Source organism: Maylandia zebra, linkage group LG10 (assembly GCF_041146795.1).
Source record: "Maylandia zebra isolate NMK-2024a linkage group LG10, Mzebra_GT3a, whole genome shotgun sequence".
NCBI classification, from domain to species: Eukaryota; Metazoa; Chordata; class Actinopteri; order Cichliformes; family Cichlidae; genus Maylandia; species Maylandia zebra.
This window is the reverse complement of record NC_135176.1, coordinates 27,447,690-27,462,540: the sequence shown is the minus strand read 5'-3', so window position 1 is coordinate 27,462,540 and position 14,851 is coordinate 27,447,690. Positions and strand designations below refer to the sequence as shown.

The 14,851-nt window shown below is 41.1% G+C and overlaps 1 protein-coding gene across 1 annotated transcript; it reads right to left on the bottom strand.

Moving 5' to 3' along the window:
* Window positions 1-874: 874 nt before the first annotated feature.
* LOC101468680 (adapter molecule crk) lies at window positions 875-13,998 on the bottom strand. The gene is made up of 3 exons (XM_004551209.6): window positions 13,448-13,998; window positions 8,902-9,506; window positions 875-5,271 (listed from the first exon to the last, which is right to left on the bottom strand). The coding sequence occupies exons 1-3, from the start codon at window positions 13,665-13,667 to the stop codon at window positions 5,137-5,139; spliced, it is 960 nt and encodes a 319-aa protein (XP_004551266.1). The 5' UTR covers window positions 13,668-13,998; the 3' UTR covers window positions 875-5,136.
* Between the last annotated feature and the right edge of the window lie 853 nt (window positions 13,999-14,851).

Sequence of the window (14,851 nt, the reverse complement as noted above, 5' to 3'; positions counted from 1 at the left end):
TTACCAAGAGTATCATAAGTTAGTAAAACTGAACTAAAGCTAAATGTCGAGACATATTTTAGTTATCTGAAAAAATATGAAAGGATTTTTTTTTTTTAAATGAAGCCTAACCTTAAATAATACAATGTACTAAACCAAAGATAAACTGATATACACTAGAAATTACTGTTTTAATGTTAAATTTTTGTCTTCATAACCAGCAACAGGAGGCTTGAGTCCCAGTATTTATTGATACTGGGATGTCTTTGTGACTGAGTCCCAAATGTTTGTATTATTCCCACCATCCATCCTCTTCCACTTGTCCAAGTCTGTTTGTATTGTTGTGTAATGAAAACTAAAGCTAAAGCCAAACCTTTTCTGTAGAATGTGCATACAGTAAACTTAGCATTTATAAACCCTGAATGTAGATAAACGGAATAATTTCACACACCGATAAAGTGCACCCTGACAATTAGGTGTATATTTATTGACTAGGATACATTGATAGATTACACACTACAGAAGATAAAAAGCTAATTTTGACTTCAAAATAAAAGATTTTGACTCATTGTACAATCTCCTGAAAAGAAATACAATTTTTGCTTGTTCTGAAATCACCACTAGATAAGGTGCATGTTTGTAGGTGATCGGTCTTTAACTAATGTGGCAGAACTGAGTAACAGTGAGGTGAACATCCCAAAAATCAGCAGTAAACCAGAAAAGGAATCACAAACGACCGTTTGAAAAATAAAAATCACCATTTCACACCAGATTTTATATTTGTTTTTAAAAGAAGCTTTCCATTTCACCCCACAATCACCAAGACAGCAGCAGCAGGTTTCATTTGTGTCACGTTCCACACAAAGCACTCAAAAATGTCTCCTTTGGGACGTGGAAATATTGCATGGATTTATTAATGCAGCACAAACGGGGCTGTACATACTGTATACGGTTATAAAACATGACATTAATGGTGTACAAAAATATTTTCCATAAATCTGAATCTCAACAAAAGAAATATGAAGGAAAATTACACACAACGTAAACTCAACACAGCTTCTGCGCTCTTAAATGTGTTTGAAAATTGTGTCCAACCTCCCCACCAACACACAGCTGCGATCATTTAAAGCACTTTAAGGACCCCCGTAGGTTTTATCACTAAACGTGCCTGTGATGGCATCATTATTATAGATTTATTACCGGTATTTTTAAAGTTCTGATTCACCTTCTTGCATCATGTTTTGGAGACGTCTGCCTTCTCTTGAATAGAAACTAAACTGGACTCGCCCTGTGAAGCTCCAAGCGCACAGAAATTCATATGAAAAGCACATAGCGACATCTCCTTCCAAGAATCATAATCATTTGTTAACCACACACACAGAGAAAATAAAATAAAACAAATAAATCCCCAACAAATTGTTGTGAGAAGCTTCATGTAGGGCACTACTTTTTCCTTTCTGCCCAACCACACAAGCCTGTGCAGAAGGAGGTGGTGAAAGTTTTTTTTCTTTTTTGGTTTCTTATTTAAAAAAAAAAAGAAAAAAAAAAAAAAAAAAAGTGTGTGTGAAATACAATAAGAAAAAATAAAGCAAACAATAACTAACATAGAGAAGATTTCATTTTTGCTCTATTTGGTCATATTTCTCAACATTAACCACACCCCTGTATAATAATAAATTAAAGATTAAGACAGCCAGTTAAAGACTAATGACTAAAACTACCCGTGAAACCAATAAAAACCAAACTAACTAAATACTTTCAAAACTAAAGTGACATAAACAAACCCTTTCTGGCTACTAGCTACTAAACTAACGAAAAAAAAATATTAAAAATCTGACAAGTTACAACCTTTAAGATAGGTATGCAAGTAACTAGCTTACAGATACTGCTGTCATACAGTTACACACAAAAAAAGAGTGAAAGGGAAAAGCGGGGGAAAAAAAAAAGCAGACAAATGTTTACCTCCAATTACTCAACTGATCTGTCCCCTCATTTCCCCAAATTTAAGGTCAGCGTTTCTTTATTTTTTTAAGCATTTCTTTTGCCCCCCCCTTACTGCACACATTTGGACGGTAGGGGGCAGTTACCTCCTGGGGGAATGCATTTATGTAGGAAGAGGTTTATTCACAGGTGAAAGTGTAACAGTTACCGTTTCCACATCGAGCACACTACCCTGACACTGGAACATCTGCACGTGTCTGTTTTTGGATGCTCTGAGAGCGACGTGGCGAGTTTAGTTCCATAATATCTGAGAGAAGGCAGGTGTCGCTAACACTGGGGTCGACATAAGTGGTTCTCAAACTGCACAGGTGTGGGCAACAAGATGAAAAATAGTTCTGTGTGTATTTTAGGGAATCTGTTAGTTGCACTGGACCATCTCCATTGAGATAAAAATTCTTTTTTGGACCACTCTTCCACATTACTGACAAATTCAAACTGTGGGGTGTTATTTTTTCCCCTCCCACAGAGTTTGAGAACCCCAGATCTGTACTGCGAGGTGTGAGGTGAACATCTTCTCATCCTCCGTCCCCTAATAACCATAGGAGGGACACGTAGGCATCATTTATCGCTTTAGCTCCAGGGCAGGTCTGAACTTCTTAATTTTGGAGAACCAGAAAAATAACATGCAATTCTGGGTGTGTCCTCGAGACTTCAACTTCAAGCCAGTCACTTCCCAATTTAACTTCTCATCTTTTCCAAGAACAAATATAAGGCAGGTCCGCGGAGGATGCGGACCCTCCCTCGTGACCAAGAAAAACAAAACAAAACAAAAAAATCTATGTGCAGCAGGGGTTCCTGTTTCAGTAAGCACTGCCAGCAACTCAATCTTTGAATGCATCCTGACAAAGATGATAAATGAGTTTCTGACCTGGTAAAAATACAGGGTGCAACCAATCACACCCCCAATTTAAGACTCTTCCCCCCTCCCTCACACACTCACACACACACACACACACACACACACACAGTGTTTTATCAGTTTCAATGCCACTCACCACATTTCACAACCATTGTCAAGTCTGTACTAACGACAAAATTTACAAAAAAAAAAAATAATAATCCCAAGTTGCTGATTCCTCTCCTCGTTTCTGAGAACAAACATGTCCTTAGTAACAGATGAGTTTCAGCTTTCTATTTATAATGCCACGGTGCCAGCAGGACTGTGAATGTTTATAAAAGCTTTGTGTGCTCAAGATGACAAACAAAGTTACAGCAAATGCCATCCATGGCACCCTTATGGCACGAGAAACAACATGAAAAAACATGTCCGTTTTAGCAGTAATACTTTTTTTAGGTGGTGGATTTTATCTTAAAAGCGTCTCTGAATGACTGTCGTATCAGCCCACCAGGATGACAAAAATAAAATCCCTCAACCTTTCTCCTTGCATCCTTTAATAAAGCAGCCTCACGGGATTGTTCCTTCCTCTGTGACAGGGTGCTCGTTTTGTTCTTTCGCATTTCTGCGTCTTAAAAGAGAAAAATAAAAAAGGTGTACACTCTCTGGCCATACAAAGTAAGAGAAAATCAGCATAAAGAGGGGAAACGTTTACAGTATTTAGCATGTAAGGTGTGCATGTATATAGAGTTAATTCTATAATATTATTTTCCACTTTTTGTACATCAACAACAAAAAAAGAGGACTTGGTTTGTAGTGTAGGGTGTGGTAAAGTGGTGACGCTGTCTCCACAGGACAGTCATCAGGTAAAGTCTTTGTTGGTTTCACTCTGAGGTTCACAGTCTAGCACAAGCAAACAAAAAAATCTCTCACAGACACACACATCTGTGAGAGCCGCAGTGTTTTATCTCCCGTTTTATCTCCATTTCCCTCCTGCAGGTGTCAGTGAAAGGTAGTGGCTGGAGATGCACGGATACAACGGGGAGGAGGAGGAGGATGACTCTGCTGTGTGATGTGATGATTTCAATACTGGGATGGAAGCATGTAAACCGGGGTTTGACTGATATCGGTCACCTGTGCCGTCTTTAATACGTTTTCTATTCAATACCTCTGTTAAATAGGAGGTATTAACAGGTTTAGCTGTGTTTGATCAACATGCTCAGAATCAGTACACTTGTGTAGCATCAACGCCCTCTGAGTGGGGGGGGGGGGGGTGGGGGGCTTTGATACCTGTATTTTGGCTCTGACATTTCCAGTTTACACAAATTTACTACAAGTACACAGAGCTGAAGTCCACCAGAGTGAAGATACGTCCTTGCTCAAAAAGACAAACCTCACATTAGTGGACTTTGGGGGCTCTGTGTTAAAAAGACTGGACAGTAACAGCTGTGGTTACAGGCAGACGTCATCATTAGCTAGTCTAATAAAGAAATGTGTTAAGGTTATTGGCTGGGCCTGATATTATATAAACTGTGCCCAACGGGTGAAAATAAGATTAAAAACGATTAAAAAGTTTACGTTTTAAGGAAAAACTGTTGCATAAGCACAACAAACTCACTCATACCAACTACTTTGGCTACTCCATTCTTGCATAATTATAGAGATTGGATACAAAGATTGATCAGGACATTACTGTGACAGTTTATCTGATCACATGTATTTAAACAGTGGTTTAACTTTTGGATTTGTATTAAAATTAAATATTAGTTACTTTAAATTGGAAAACCTGCACCTGAGTACGACTGCAGATTTTGGTTAAGATAAAAACCCCATGTTTCCCCCAACCTGAGTGAAAACTTTAGGTGTGTAAGCACGCTAAAGCAAAATCCTATTGTTCTTATATCTTTTAAACTATGATTATACAAAAAAGTTTAGCAAGTTCTTGACTTGTTTGTTTCTTGGTTGCCTCAAAAGGGTTAAATAAAGGCCTTTCTCGTCAAACCGTTAACGGACCTTCCAGTGTCATCCTGGGTGAACCAATACATGCTGCCATGTACTTCAGTGTGTCTGCAGTGATGTTTCACAATGCAGGCAAACCGATATCAGTCCGACCACAGGGTGAACTCTTAATATGACTGGGGTTCATCAAAAAGACATTAGACAAGATCAGCCAACACATCACATGTTGGGGTGGGCAGGAAACACTGACCAGTTTAGCTCAGAGTTTCATATAGTGTGTGCTTGCAGAAATCTTCTTCTATTCCAGCATGACGAAACTGAAAGCGAGGGGATGTGCTGGAGGTGACGGGAGCCTGCGCTTCTCAGCTCTCGTCGTCTGGATAGTACTGTTCCAACAACCGAACGTGGGTGAAAGGAAAGTGGCCTCGTTTGCCTTTGCATTCACCCTCCCATTGGCCGTTCACGTTGATCTTGGTCACTTTTACGGTGTCCCCCACCTGTTAAATAATAAAAAGAAAAGTCAGGCATATTCTGCAATCCTTACACGTCCTCTTCACGCTCTAAATAAACTCTGACACATGCAAGTCAAAGTTATCAATACAAGCTCAGCGTCTGATTTCTATCAAAGCCCGCAGAAAGAAATGCATTGATGTGACATTGATTGACCCATCTTCATTTTACAGCTGTAGAGCAGAGAAACCATACAGGCCAAATTACAGGACTTCCACATTCGTCAGCTTTCATCTGATAATCAGATCCGGCCGGTTTGATCCGCTTCATTTACTCAACGAGATGCTGTGTTCGTGTTTGGCTGAATTTTTCCTTCCTAGTGTGAGTGACATATTTATCCCATGAAGGTCATTTTAGTGGACACAGAAGCTGGAAATGGACACCAGATGCAATTCACATTTTTCATAAATTAGATATAGATTTGGGTATATTGGCCTTCAAAATACTATGAAAGTTAATTCAATATCAGCTAATACATTAATAAAAGGTTTTCTTTTTACTCCTTAGAAATTAGTATCACCCCAATAATCCAGCCTCAGTCTTTATTAAATGCACAAATAGTCTATATTTGGATAATGGCTGCAAAATTTCTGCCAACCACTTTAATAACAGCAGACATTTATAAAACAGTGCAATGCCATCTCATCTGCTTTACCTCACACCATCTTCCACTTGTGATCATTCAAACACTGCAGTGGCTTCTGTCCTTACCGATGAGAGTCAAATAAACAGTGGATTTTAAGCAGGGGGCTCTGCTGACAGCAGTTCATCCAAAGACTGGATGCGCCAAGCAGATTAAATTTACTTTAGCTGTCTTTTTTCTTTCTTTTGGAACTACGCATCATTACTGTTAATTATTTTTTCCTGTTAAATCAGTTCCAGCCAGTGTTGGGGCTGTTACCAAACATGTAAGTTTTTACCTTTTAAACACTCACAAATTACTTATTTACTCCTTGTAGAAAGTAAATTCTTACAGTGCTTACATCCTGTGAACTTCCCAGTTTACAGTGTAACACTAAACCTTTCATATTGCTGTCAGAGTAATGAGGACACGCAGAAGATCTTTCGTTTGGGTGGTGAGGGACACAAAGTCACCCACTGAGGAGTTTTGGGTCCAGACTAATGAGTGTTTTTCACCATAAAGCCAGAGTCACAAGGGAAATCGCCAGAGAACAGAGGCCTGGGTGGGAATGAGCTTGCACGCCTCGGGAAACCTGCACAGCAAATCAAAGCAAACTACCAACGGCCACAAGCCGCCAAACACAGACAGAGGGAGAGATCCTCAGTGATCTGGAAACAGAGGCGGCTCTTAATAAACCTTCCTCAGGTTTTACTTACAGAAAACCTGTGAGTGTTACCTCCTATATATAGTAGGTCTGTATGGTCTTGGCTCGCACTCAGCATTTACAAACGACTGAAAACGCAGCGCTGCAAAGCCAAAAGGCGTTAATACCACACGCAAACAAGAAATCAGAAGCATTGTAAGGAAAATAAATGCAGAAAGATTCATATTTTTAAATCCCTGTTTGTTTGTTTGTTTTTTAGTTCCATAATTGCTGGAAACAATCGTAATGAAATTAAAATCCAGTTACCGGCCCTGCCTTAGATTAAAGGACGTTATCAGGTCGTCACAGCATTTGGCTTTGCAGACCTGCCATCATGCTCGCTGTGGTGGGTTGTTGTTTCTGGCCAGAGCAGTTTGCACTTAAGGCTACGTTCACACTGCAGGTCTTGATGATCAATTCCGATTTTTTGATCAAATCCGATTTTTTTGTCTGCTCGTTCACACTACAAAAAAAAATGCGACAGCAAACGCGCTCTAGTGTGAACGTTAAAAGCAGCCCGCATGCGCAAAAGAAGACGTCACACACAGCGCGCTCTGTTTAGACCCAGACCAAACAGTATTGTTTGACTAATGGCCCTTAATATAAAGACTTTGGACTTTACGTTTCCCAATTTTTGCTTTAAGTTATTTTGTCATTTACATAATAATGTAAATAACCTAATAATGATCCTTATTGCTGTTTTAGAGGAGCGGTGCTTCAAAGGATAGCTGCAGATTTCTGTCAGAATCTGCAGATTATACAGTACAAATAAAATGTTCACGTTGTCTTCCCAACAGTTTCACTAACATCTACACTTGATGGCCAGGAAGCGTTCGCGATGTCTTCTCGGTCTTCTGGATAATTGGCGTCTGTCTCGTGTCAGTGACGTAAAAGACGGATTTAATGCGACTTGACCGTTGAAACAGCAGTCGCTTTCTAAAACATCGGATATGTATCGGATTCAGCACCACATACGAAAGTGACCCAGATCAAATGTGAAAATATCGGATTTGTGCTGTTCACACTGTCATACCATGATCAGATATGGGTCGCATAGGGTCAAAAAAAATCGGATTTGATGCGCTTTCGCCTGCAGTGTGAACGTAGCCTTACTGTCACATTCTTGCAGCTTCGTGCTATAAATCAGAATCACTCCTCAGAAGCTTCACATCTTTTCTCCTGCATATAAAAAGAAATCCTGGAAATACTTTTACTGTCCGGCGGTTGCAGTATTGCTGTTTAACTAGCTGTAATTTCATTAAACTGTTCATGTTCCGAATCACAGACTAATGTAATCAGATTGTAACCCACTGCTACAGCTCAATGGAGCACATCAACTATAGTTCCATCGATGGACAACGCCGATTATGGTCAACATGCACGGCGATGTGCTTCACTACAGTTTCACATTGCATCTCCATATACAACGACCATTTCCAACACAGACGTGTCTGGGCGTGCACACACAGGTTCACACCTGCAGAAACACCATCCATCATAGTCAAATGAGAGAAAACAGCAGGATATTTCTGACTGTTGGACTCGTTTAAGCTGGAGATGCTCTCATATCTTCTCCTTGACTCTTCCCCACCAGGTATACTTGTCAGTGAAAAACTGAGCTGTGTGTGAGAGACAGGTGAGATCTACACATAAGAAAACAACCCAAACTGGCCATACAGTACACCTATACGAGGAAGGTAGATAAGCATGTTTGGGCCAAACACTGCGCATTATGGAGGGTGGATAACCTCTGCCGCCTAGCACGGATGCTGTTGACAATTAGCAATCCAACACAGGTAACAGGATGACTGGACTATGGAGCAAATCACCCAACCCTGATATCAGAGCTGAAAAAATAATAAATGGAAAAGCTAAAAGTTTAGTTGGCCAAACGGCAAACGTGTGCAATGTGGAGACACTGAGTCCAGATTACTGTAGAATGTACTATTCAGTACATCACCACAAAGCAACTTAAAAGCGTTGTGCTCCACTGGACCTCAGTGGTAATGAATGTTCAATGCAACTTTCACATTAACCCATTGGGCTGCAGTGTGTGCATGAAGAGAGGCCACTGTAAAGGATCTATGTCTCCACTCTGAATGTCCTCATGCTCGCTGTCAGCCTGCATTTATAAAGACACAGTGTGCGTGCTCACATGCATGAGTAAGCCATTATAACAATCGGGACAATCTACGCCGCCTCGGCTCGGACCCTTTTGAAAGTGGAAAATAAGGGGGGGGAAGAGTGATTCACAATAAACAAGAGGAAAGTAACTGGTGATAAGATTAGTACCTCCAGAGCCAGCGCCGTCTTGTCGTAAGCGTTGGGCACCCGCTTCTGAATTGCCCGGGCATAGACCGGCCCGTTCTGTAGGTTTGGGAGCTGAGTGTTGACCACAGGCTGAGCATACGGGCCCGGTTCCCCCAGAGCGGTGGCCTGAGGAGAACCTGTTCCATCTGTGCTGCCCATTACCCCGCCAACATGGCCGCCTTGTCCGGTCCCTGCGGGTACCGGACTAAGACTGGCTGCAGTGGGCGAAGAGGGTCGGAACCTTTCCACATAAGGCACAGGGATCATCCCGACTCGGCCCTCCTGGTTCTTGGCGTGCCACCACTGCTCCTCTGGTTTCTCCAGCACGCGCAAGATGTCCCCCCTGCGGAAGGGGAGGTCCTCATAGTCGTTGCCAGGGAAGTCAAACAGTGCCCGGACATACTCGCCTTCCTCGGTCTGCTGGGGAGGTCCGACAGCGGGGGGGCTGATGAGGCCTGACTGCCTGCCTCTGTTCACAGGCTCTATGAGCGTTGTGGTGTCCAGGTAGTGGATCTTGTAGAACTCCAGCAGAGCCGGCAGCCCATCAAACTCCTGATCCCCAATCCGAAACCGAGAAGGAGCCAATCCTGGTGGAAGAAATGAGACTTTATTAGCTTGCTGAAAAATAAAAAAAATTAGGACAAACCCCTATTTCATAATAAAATAATAATAATTTTGCCACCTAGCCTGTTTGTTTTTTCTTTAATAAACAAGTTAAGCTGTGCACACATAACCATTTTAGTGAAAGAGAAAATGAAAGTGTGCAAAAAGTCATGTGATCAATGTTACCTAATATAACTTAATAAGCAGTTATATAAATCTCTTGATATTAGAAGACAACTAATAACAGATATGAATAAGACCAAAGGCAGGTAGGTTCCTTTAGATCGACATGCAACATTAACAGTGATGTGTTACGGCCCTAGCAGGGCCTCTCTCTCTCCTGAGGGTGCCTGTGTGGGCGTGTCCCACTACCTCCTGCCTGAGGTGCCACCTTTCCCTCCTGTACAGCTGACTCCCATCAGCAATTAAGGGTATTTAAGCCCAGAGCAGGGTGAGCTCTGGGCCAGAGTGCCATTTTGTGTGGGTACAGCTAGTGAGCTGAGTGTTTGCGGTAGTTTCCAGCTAGTGAGCTGTGTAGTGTGTTGTCCAGCTAGTGAGCTGTGTAGTGTGTTGTCCAGCTAGTGAGCTGTGTAGTGTGTTGTCCAGCTAGTGAGCTGTGTAGTGTGTTGTCCAGCTAGTGAGCTGTGTAGTGTGGTTTCCAGCTAGTGAGCTGCGCTTTCCTTTTGACTTTTTGCTTTATTTGACCAACGCCTGAGTTTTGTTTGTGTTTTGTTGGTGTTTTATGGTGATAACGGCTTGTCCGTCTCTTTTAGTTGACTTACTTCAATAAAACTGTTTTATTTAAACTGTTTCGCCTCCTTGACTCCTTTTTCTGACCCGGTCACTTTTGTTACTTCCCCCTCACCGCCTAGACCCCCCCCAGGGGAACGTAACAGATGATACTGTATTGTGATCGTAACTGCAGAATGACTGTCTTCCCTCCCATCCTCAGTAGTCTGAATTCTCAAGTACATTTGCCAAATAGTGTACTGAGCAAGCACACAAGTACAAACTTGGTGGTGTTAGAGAAACACCCACTGAAGTGGAGCTGCCCACTGTGTTTGTGCTGTTGGTGCCTGTGGGAAAATTTGTCATGTAACTAACTGACACATTAGACCTGAGCAGATTGATTTTTGAGGGATAATAAAATTGATAATGCATCAATAAAGGCAAACAGTATCTAGCCTACTTCTCACTGATTTACTAACTTTCACGAGGGCTTGGTACAGCCAGATAAACGACAGAAGAGAAGAGCAGCAGAGCAAGTTTCTGCAGGGCGTGGATTCAGGAATGACTCAATTATGACACTGTGTCACTTTGAGTTCAACTGTCCTGACTCAAACAGCACCACAGCTGAATTAAGCACTTGTTTGTCATTTCAAAATAAATGTGACAACTATGAGGCGAATCATTTTGCGTACAGTCTCTTTTACCGTCTATGAGGCCATCCCCTGATTTACTACTGGGAAACAAGACACAGGGAAGTTCAGAAAGGACGAGGATTGTGCAACAGCCATTAAGAGCCTCAAGCACAACGGCAAAACCTGCAAGTACGGGTGTGTGTGTGTGCGCGCAATAGGGCCTGATCACAGACATTCCTGAAGCACCAATCTGACCAGTCATCCCCCCCGTTGTGACAGCGGAACTTCCCCAGTTCATTCAACCTCTGCAGCAGCAGCAACAGCAGTAATAACAGTTGCTCACACCAGCTCACCTTACCTCTTTACCTGCTGAAGGGTAGTCCTGCTGCTAAACAGGGACAAAACACCGCCAAAAAATATATTACCCTTAACAAAAACAGCGGCTGAATGACTAAAATGCGGTTGTTTACTATCCTTTAGAGCTGGGCGATATGAGATTTTTTCATATCACGATATGTTTTTTTCATTTCAGGCGATAACGATATATCACGATATAAGCCAAATAACTATATTTGTAAGATTTAAATGTGCCGTTGCTCACAAGTAAAATGTGAAATAATCAGCAGCTTGTTTTTATTTAAATATTTATTTCCCATAATAAGTTCAACAGGGTAGATGTACTTAAGGAACATGAGACTTTTTCAGATAAATAAAGGCAAATATTACAAACTACACAAAAGGCAGCCGCTAAAGCGTTTAAGTTTCAAAATAGAACAAACGAAACAGACTAAATTGTCAATTCCACTTAGAAACAAAATATTTGAAAACTGAGATTTTCCGTTTTCGTTTAAAAAAATAATCCCGTCCACACATAAAGGCAGAAATGAAGGAAAACGCTGCTATGAACATGCCAAAGCAGCAGGTGGCGCTACATTCCTAACCGTGCAGAAATGTTGGCCAATCAGAAGTCTAGAAGCCTCGGTGGGAAAAAGTAAACAAAGCTGGGGCATAGAAGCAGAACCGAGTCGTATGTGTGGAGGGACAGTAACTGTGTGTATATGTAAGCATTTAAACACTGCAGAGAGTAGAATTAACAGTAACAGTATTGTAGAAATAACGTGGCGCACAGTGTGACGCATGCACCAGTTTATTGTATTTCCAGACTTGCTTTCGGCACAATTTACAGTGCACGCTACTCTGTTTTTTGTCAGACTTGAAATAGCCGAAATACCTTCACACTACGGAACTTCTATGGCTCTTCCGTTCGACAATCTCTCCGGCGTTGGAACCATCATCTGTTTTCTCTTCGGTCACGCTCGGTTGATTTTTCTAGTCGGCACACTCATTTCCTCCATTACGCGCTGGCTGCTTCCCAAACAAACACACGTGCGGCTTGGCACTTGTGCTGTACGTAACAAGTCACGCGACGTGACGCTGCGGCTGTGATTGGTTCGGCTCTGCGCTACTTAATTTGGATTGGCTGACCTTTTTTTTTTTTTTTTTTAAGAGGACAAGAGCGGCGAAGTCTATCGCGATAGTTTAATTTCTCTATCGAGTAAAAGTTATATCGCGATACATATCGTTATGTTCTATCGCCCAGCTCTACTATCCTTTAAAGAAACCTCCATCAACCACACATGGGGATTAGATTCAATAATACTACTCACCTTCATTTTTCAGTTAAAAGCAACACTGACTCACAGAACTTAGTAAAACTATATACCAGTTTTAAAAGACAGCTTTAATAATCACGGAAAGTTATAAACCTGCATGTTACTGTACATATATGTTAGTGGCTTTAGGGAAGTAATGTTAATTAGACAATTCCAGAAAGGAGTTCAATGTTGCCTGAGGAGTTTGTGGGCGGATAGTGGAGATTTATTACATACATGCCGACTTTTTAAAATAGTTTTAAAAACCCAGAAAGATGTAGATTTATAGGGTAAATAGGGGGAAAACATTTTGGATTTAGTAAAATCTGTTAAATAGGACAATTCCTAAAGGTAGTCTGGCTGGTTTGCGGAAAGAGATGTGTACAGCATACCTACAAAGTTTTGTTTTGCATCCAAGATTTCATTATTATATGAATAATGATTTTAAAACTGAGCTTCAAAAACACTAAAATAAATAAATGTGTAAATCTCTAATGGTAAGATTTGAGTGCTTGTGGAGTTACTCTGATTTTTTTAAAATTGGACAATTCCTAAGGGGAGTCTGGCGTGGCTTGGGGATCGAGTGGGCGGTAGAGAGGTGTGTAAACCACATGTATAACGTTTTGTTGAACAGAGTGGTGATTTTTGTTATTACAAATACGCCGACTTAAAAAAGAAGCCTCCAAAACGCGAAAAGGTTGTAAATTTATTTGGTAAAACCAGGATATATTTGTGGATCTACTACTGTCTTGATCAATTAGACAATTCCGAAAGGGAGTCTGGCGCTGCTTGAAGAGCGAGTGAGCTAAATCCTAGCAAAGCAGGTTTAAAATGAAAGTACTCCTTATGTTAGAGCCAAGGGAACACGAAGAGGGTCAAGTTCAGTTAAAGTGAGAAGTAGACCAACGTTACCTGATCCAGATTGTCTGTTGTTGCTGATACTGTTGACGATATAATGGGACACTCTGGAGTTCTCCGACACGGAGAGCACGTAGTCTCCGGGGATGGTTATCGAGTCCCTCACGAGGAAAACACCATGTCTCTGTCCCTGTAAAAGAGAAACCGCCTCCTGGCGGCTCAGTCTCCCCCAATACCAGCTTGCACGGTCTTCGGCATCAAAATTACCGGCCATGGCTGTGAAATCCCTTCCAAGGCTTGAGGCCTTTCCCCTTCGCCTCTCCCTATCCGCAACTCATACAAAAACTTTGGTTGACTAACACTCCCGCTGGAAAAACGTCACAACGGCACGATTTTCGTAACGTCTAAGCGTAATATCAAGGGGTTTATTTCGGCGGAACGAATTCTGCACCACAAATCCAAATGATCTACTTTTTGTTGTTTAAAATAACTAAAAAAAATCATAACTATCGTGCAACAAGAAACTCCAAGGCTGAAATGGCGGATCTAGGGAAAAGTTGACCTCATCTACCGGAAGGGATGCCCGGTCAATGGGAAGCGGTGCGTTCACGCCCATTAAACGATTGGAAATCTACCAAACGAGCTTTCATCTCCGTTTAAATTACGGCTACATTTAATGCGGATGCCTTCTGTTTATATTAGTTTGCATGTGTTTTTTTTACTGATTATGTCGTCTTTGTCTTAGCTCACAAATGTACAAATTTTAAATCCTTGACATGACTGGAAGCCAAGCATCGCTCACCGACCGTAAGTTTATGTTGAAACAACAAAGGCACCACAGAAATTAAAAAGCGTTAACATTGTGAAAATCGTAAAATACATCTTTTGGGTTTGTTAGTTGTTGGTTTGTTTGTTTGTTTTTAGCATTCTTTAAGAGATCAAAATAAACTTAATATAAACTTTTGTTTATATATTAATACCGTCCTTGAATGGACTTGCACCAAATAAGTATGCCTCTATAAGAAGGAAAACAAAATATTAATAAAGATCTTAAATCTCATTAGCCTTTTTCTCAGGTTAGTTAGTCTGATGCTTAATTTCTTCCCGTATTTTAAATCACAAATTAAATAATGAATTAACCTCCGTCAGTTTTACCACCTACACCCAGGCCTGATTACTGCCACATCTATTGAATCAAGACTTGACTTAAACAGAACCTGTCTGGCAAAGTTAGGGACATCACCAATTTAGAAAGGGTTACAAATCCATTTCCAAGGCTTTGAGACTCCAGCGAAACAAATTGAGAGCCATTATATACAAATGGAGAAAACTTGGAACAGTGGTGAATCTTCCAAGGAGTAGCCAACATAATCAATGACTCATCCAGGAGGTTACAAAAGCAGTTCTTAGTGAAGGGTGGCACAACCAGTTATTAGGTTTAGGGGAAATTACTTTTTC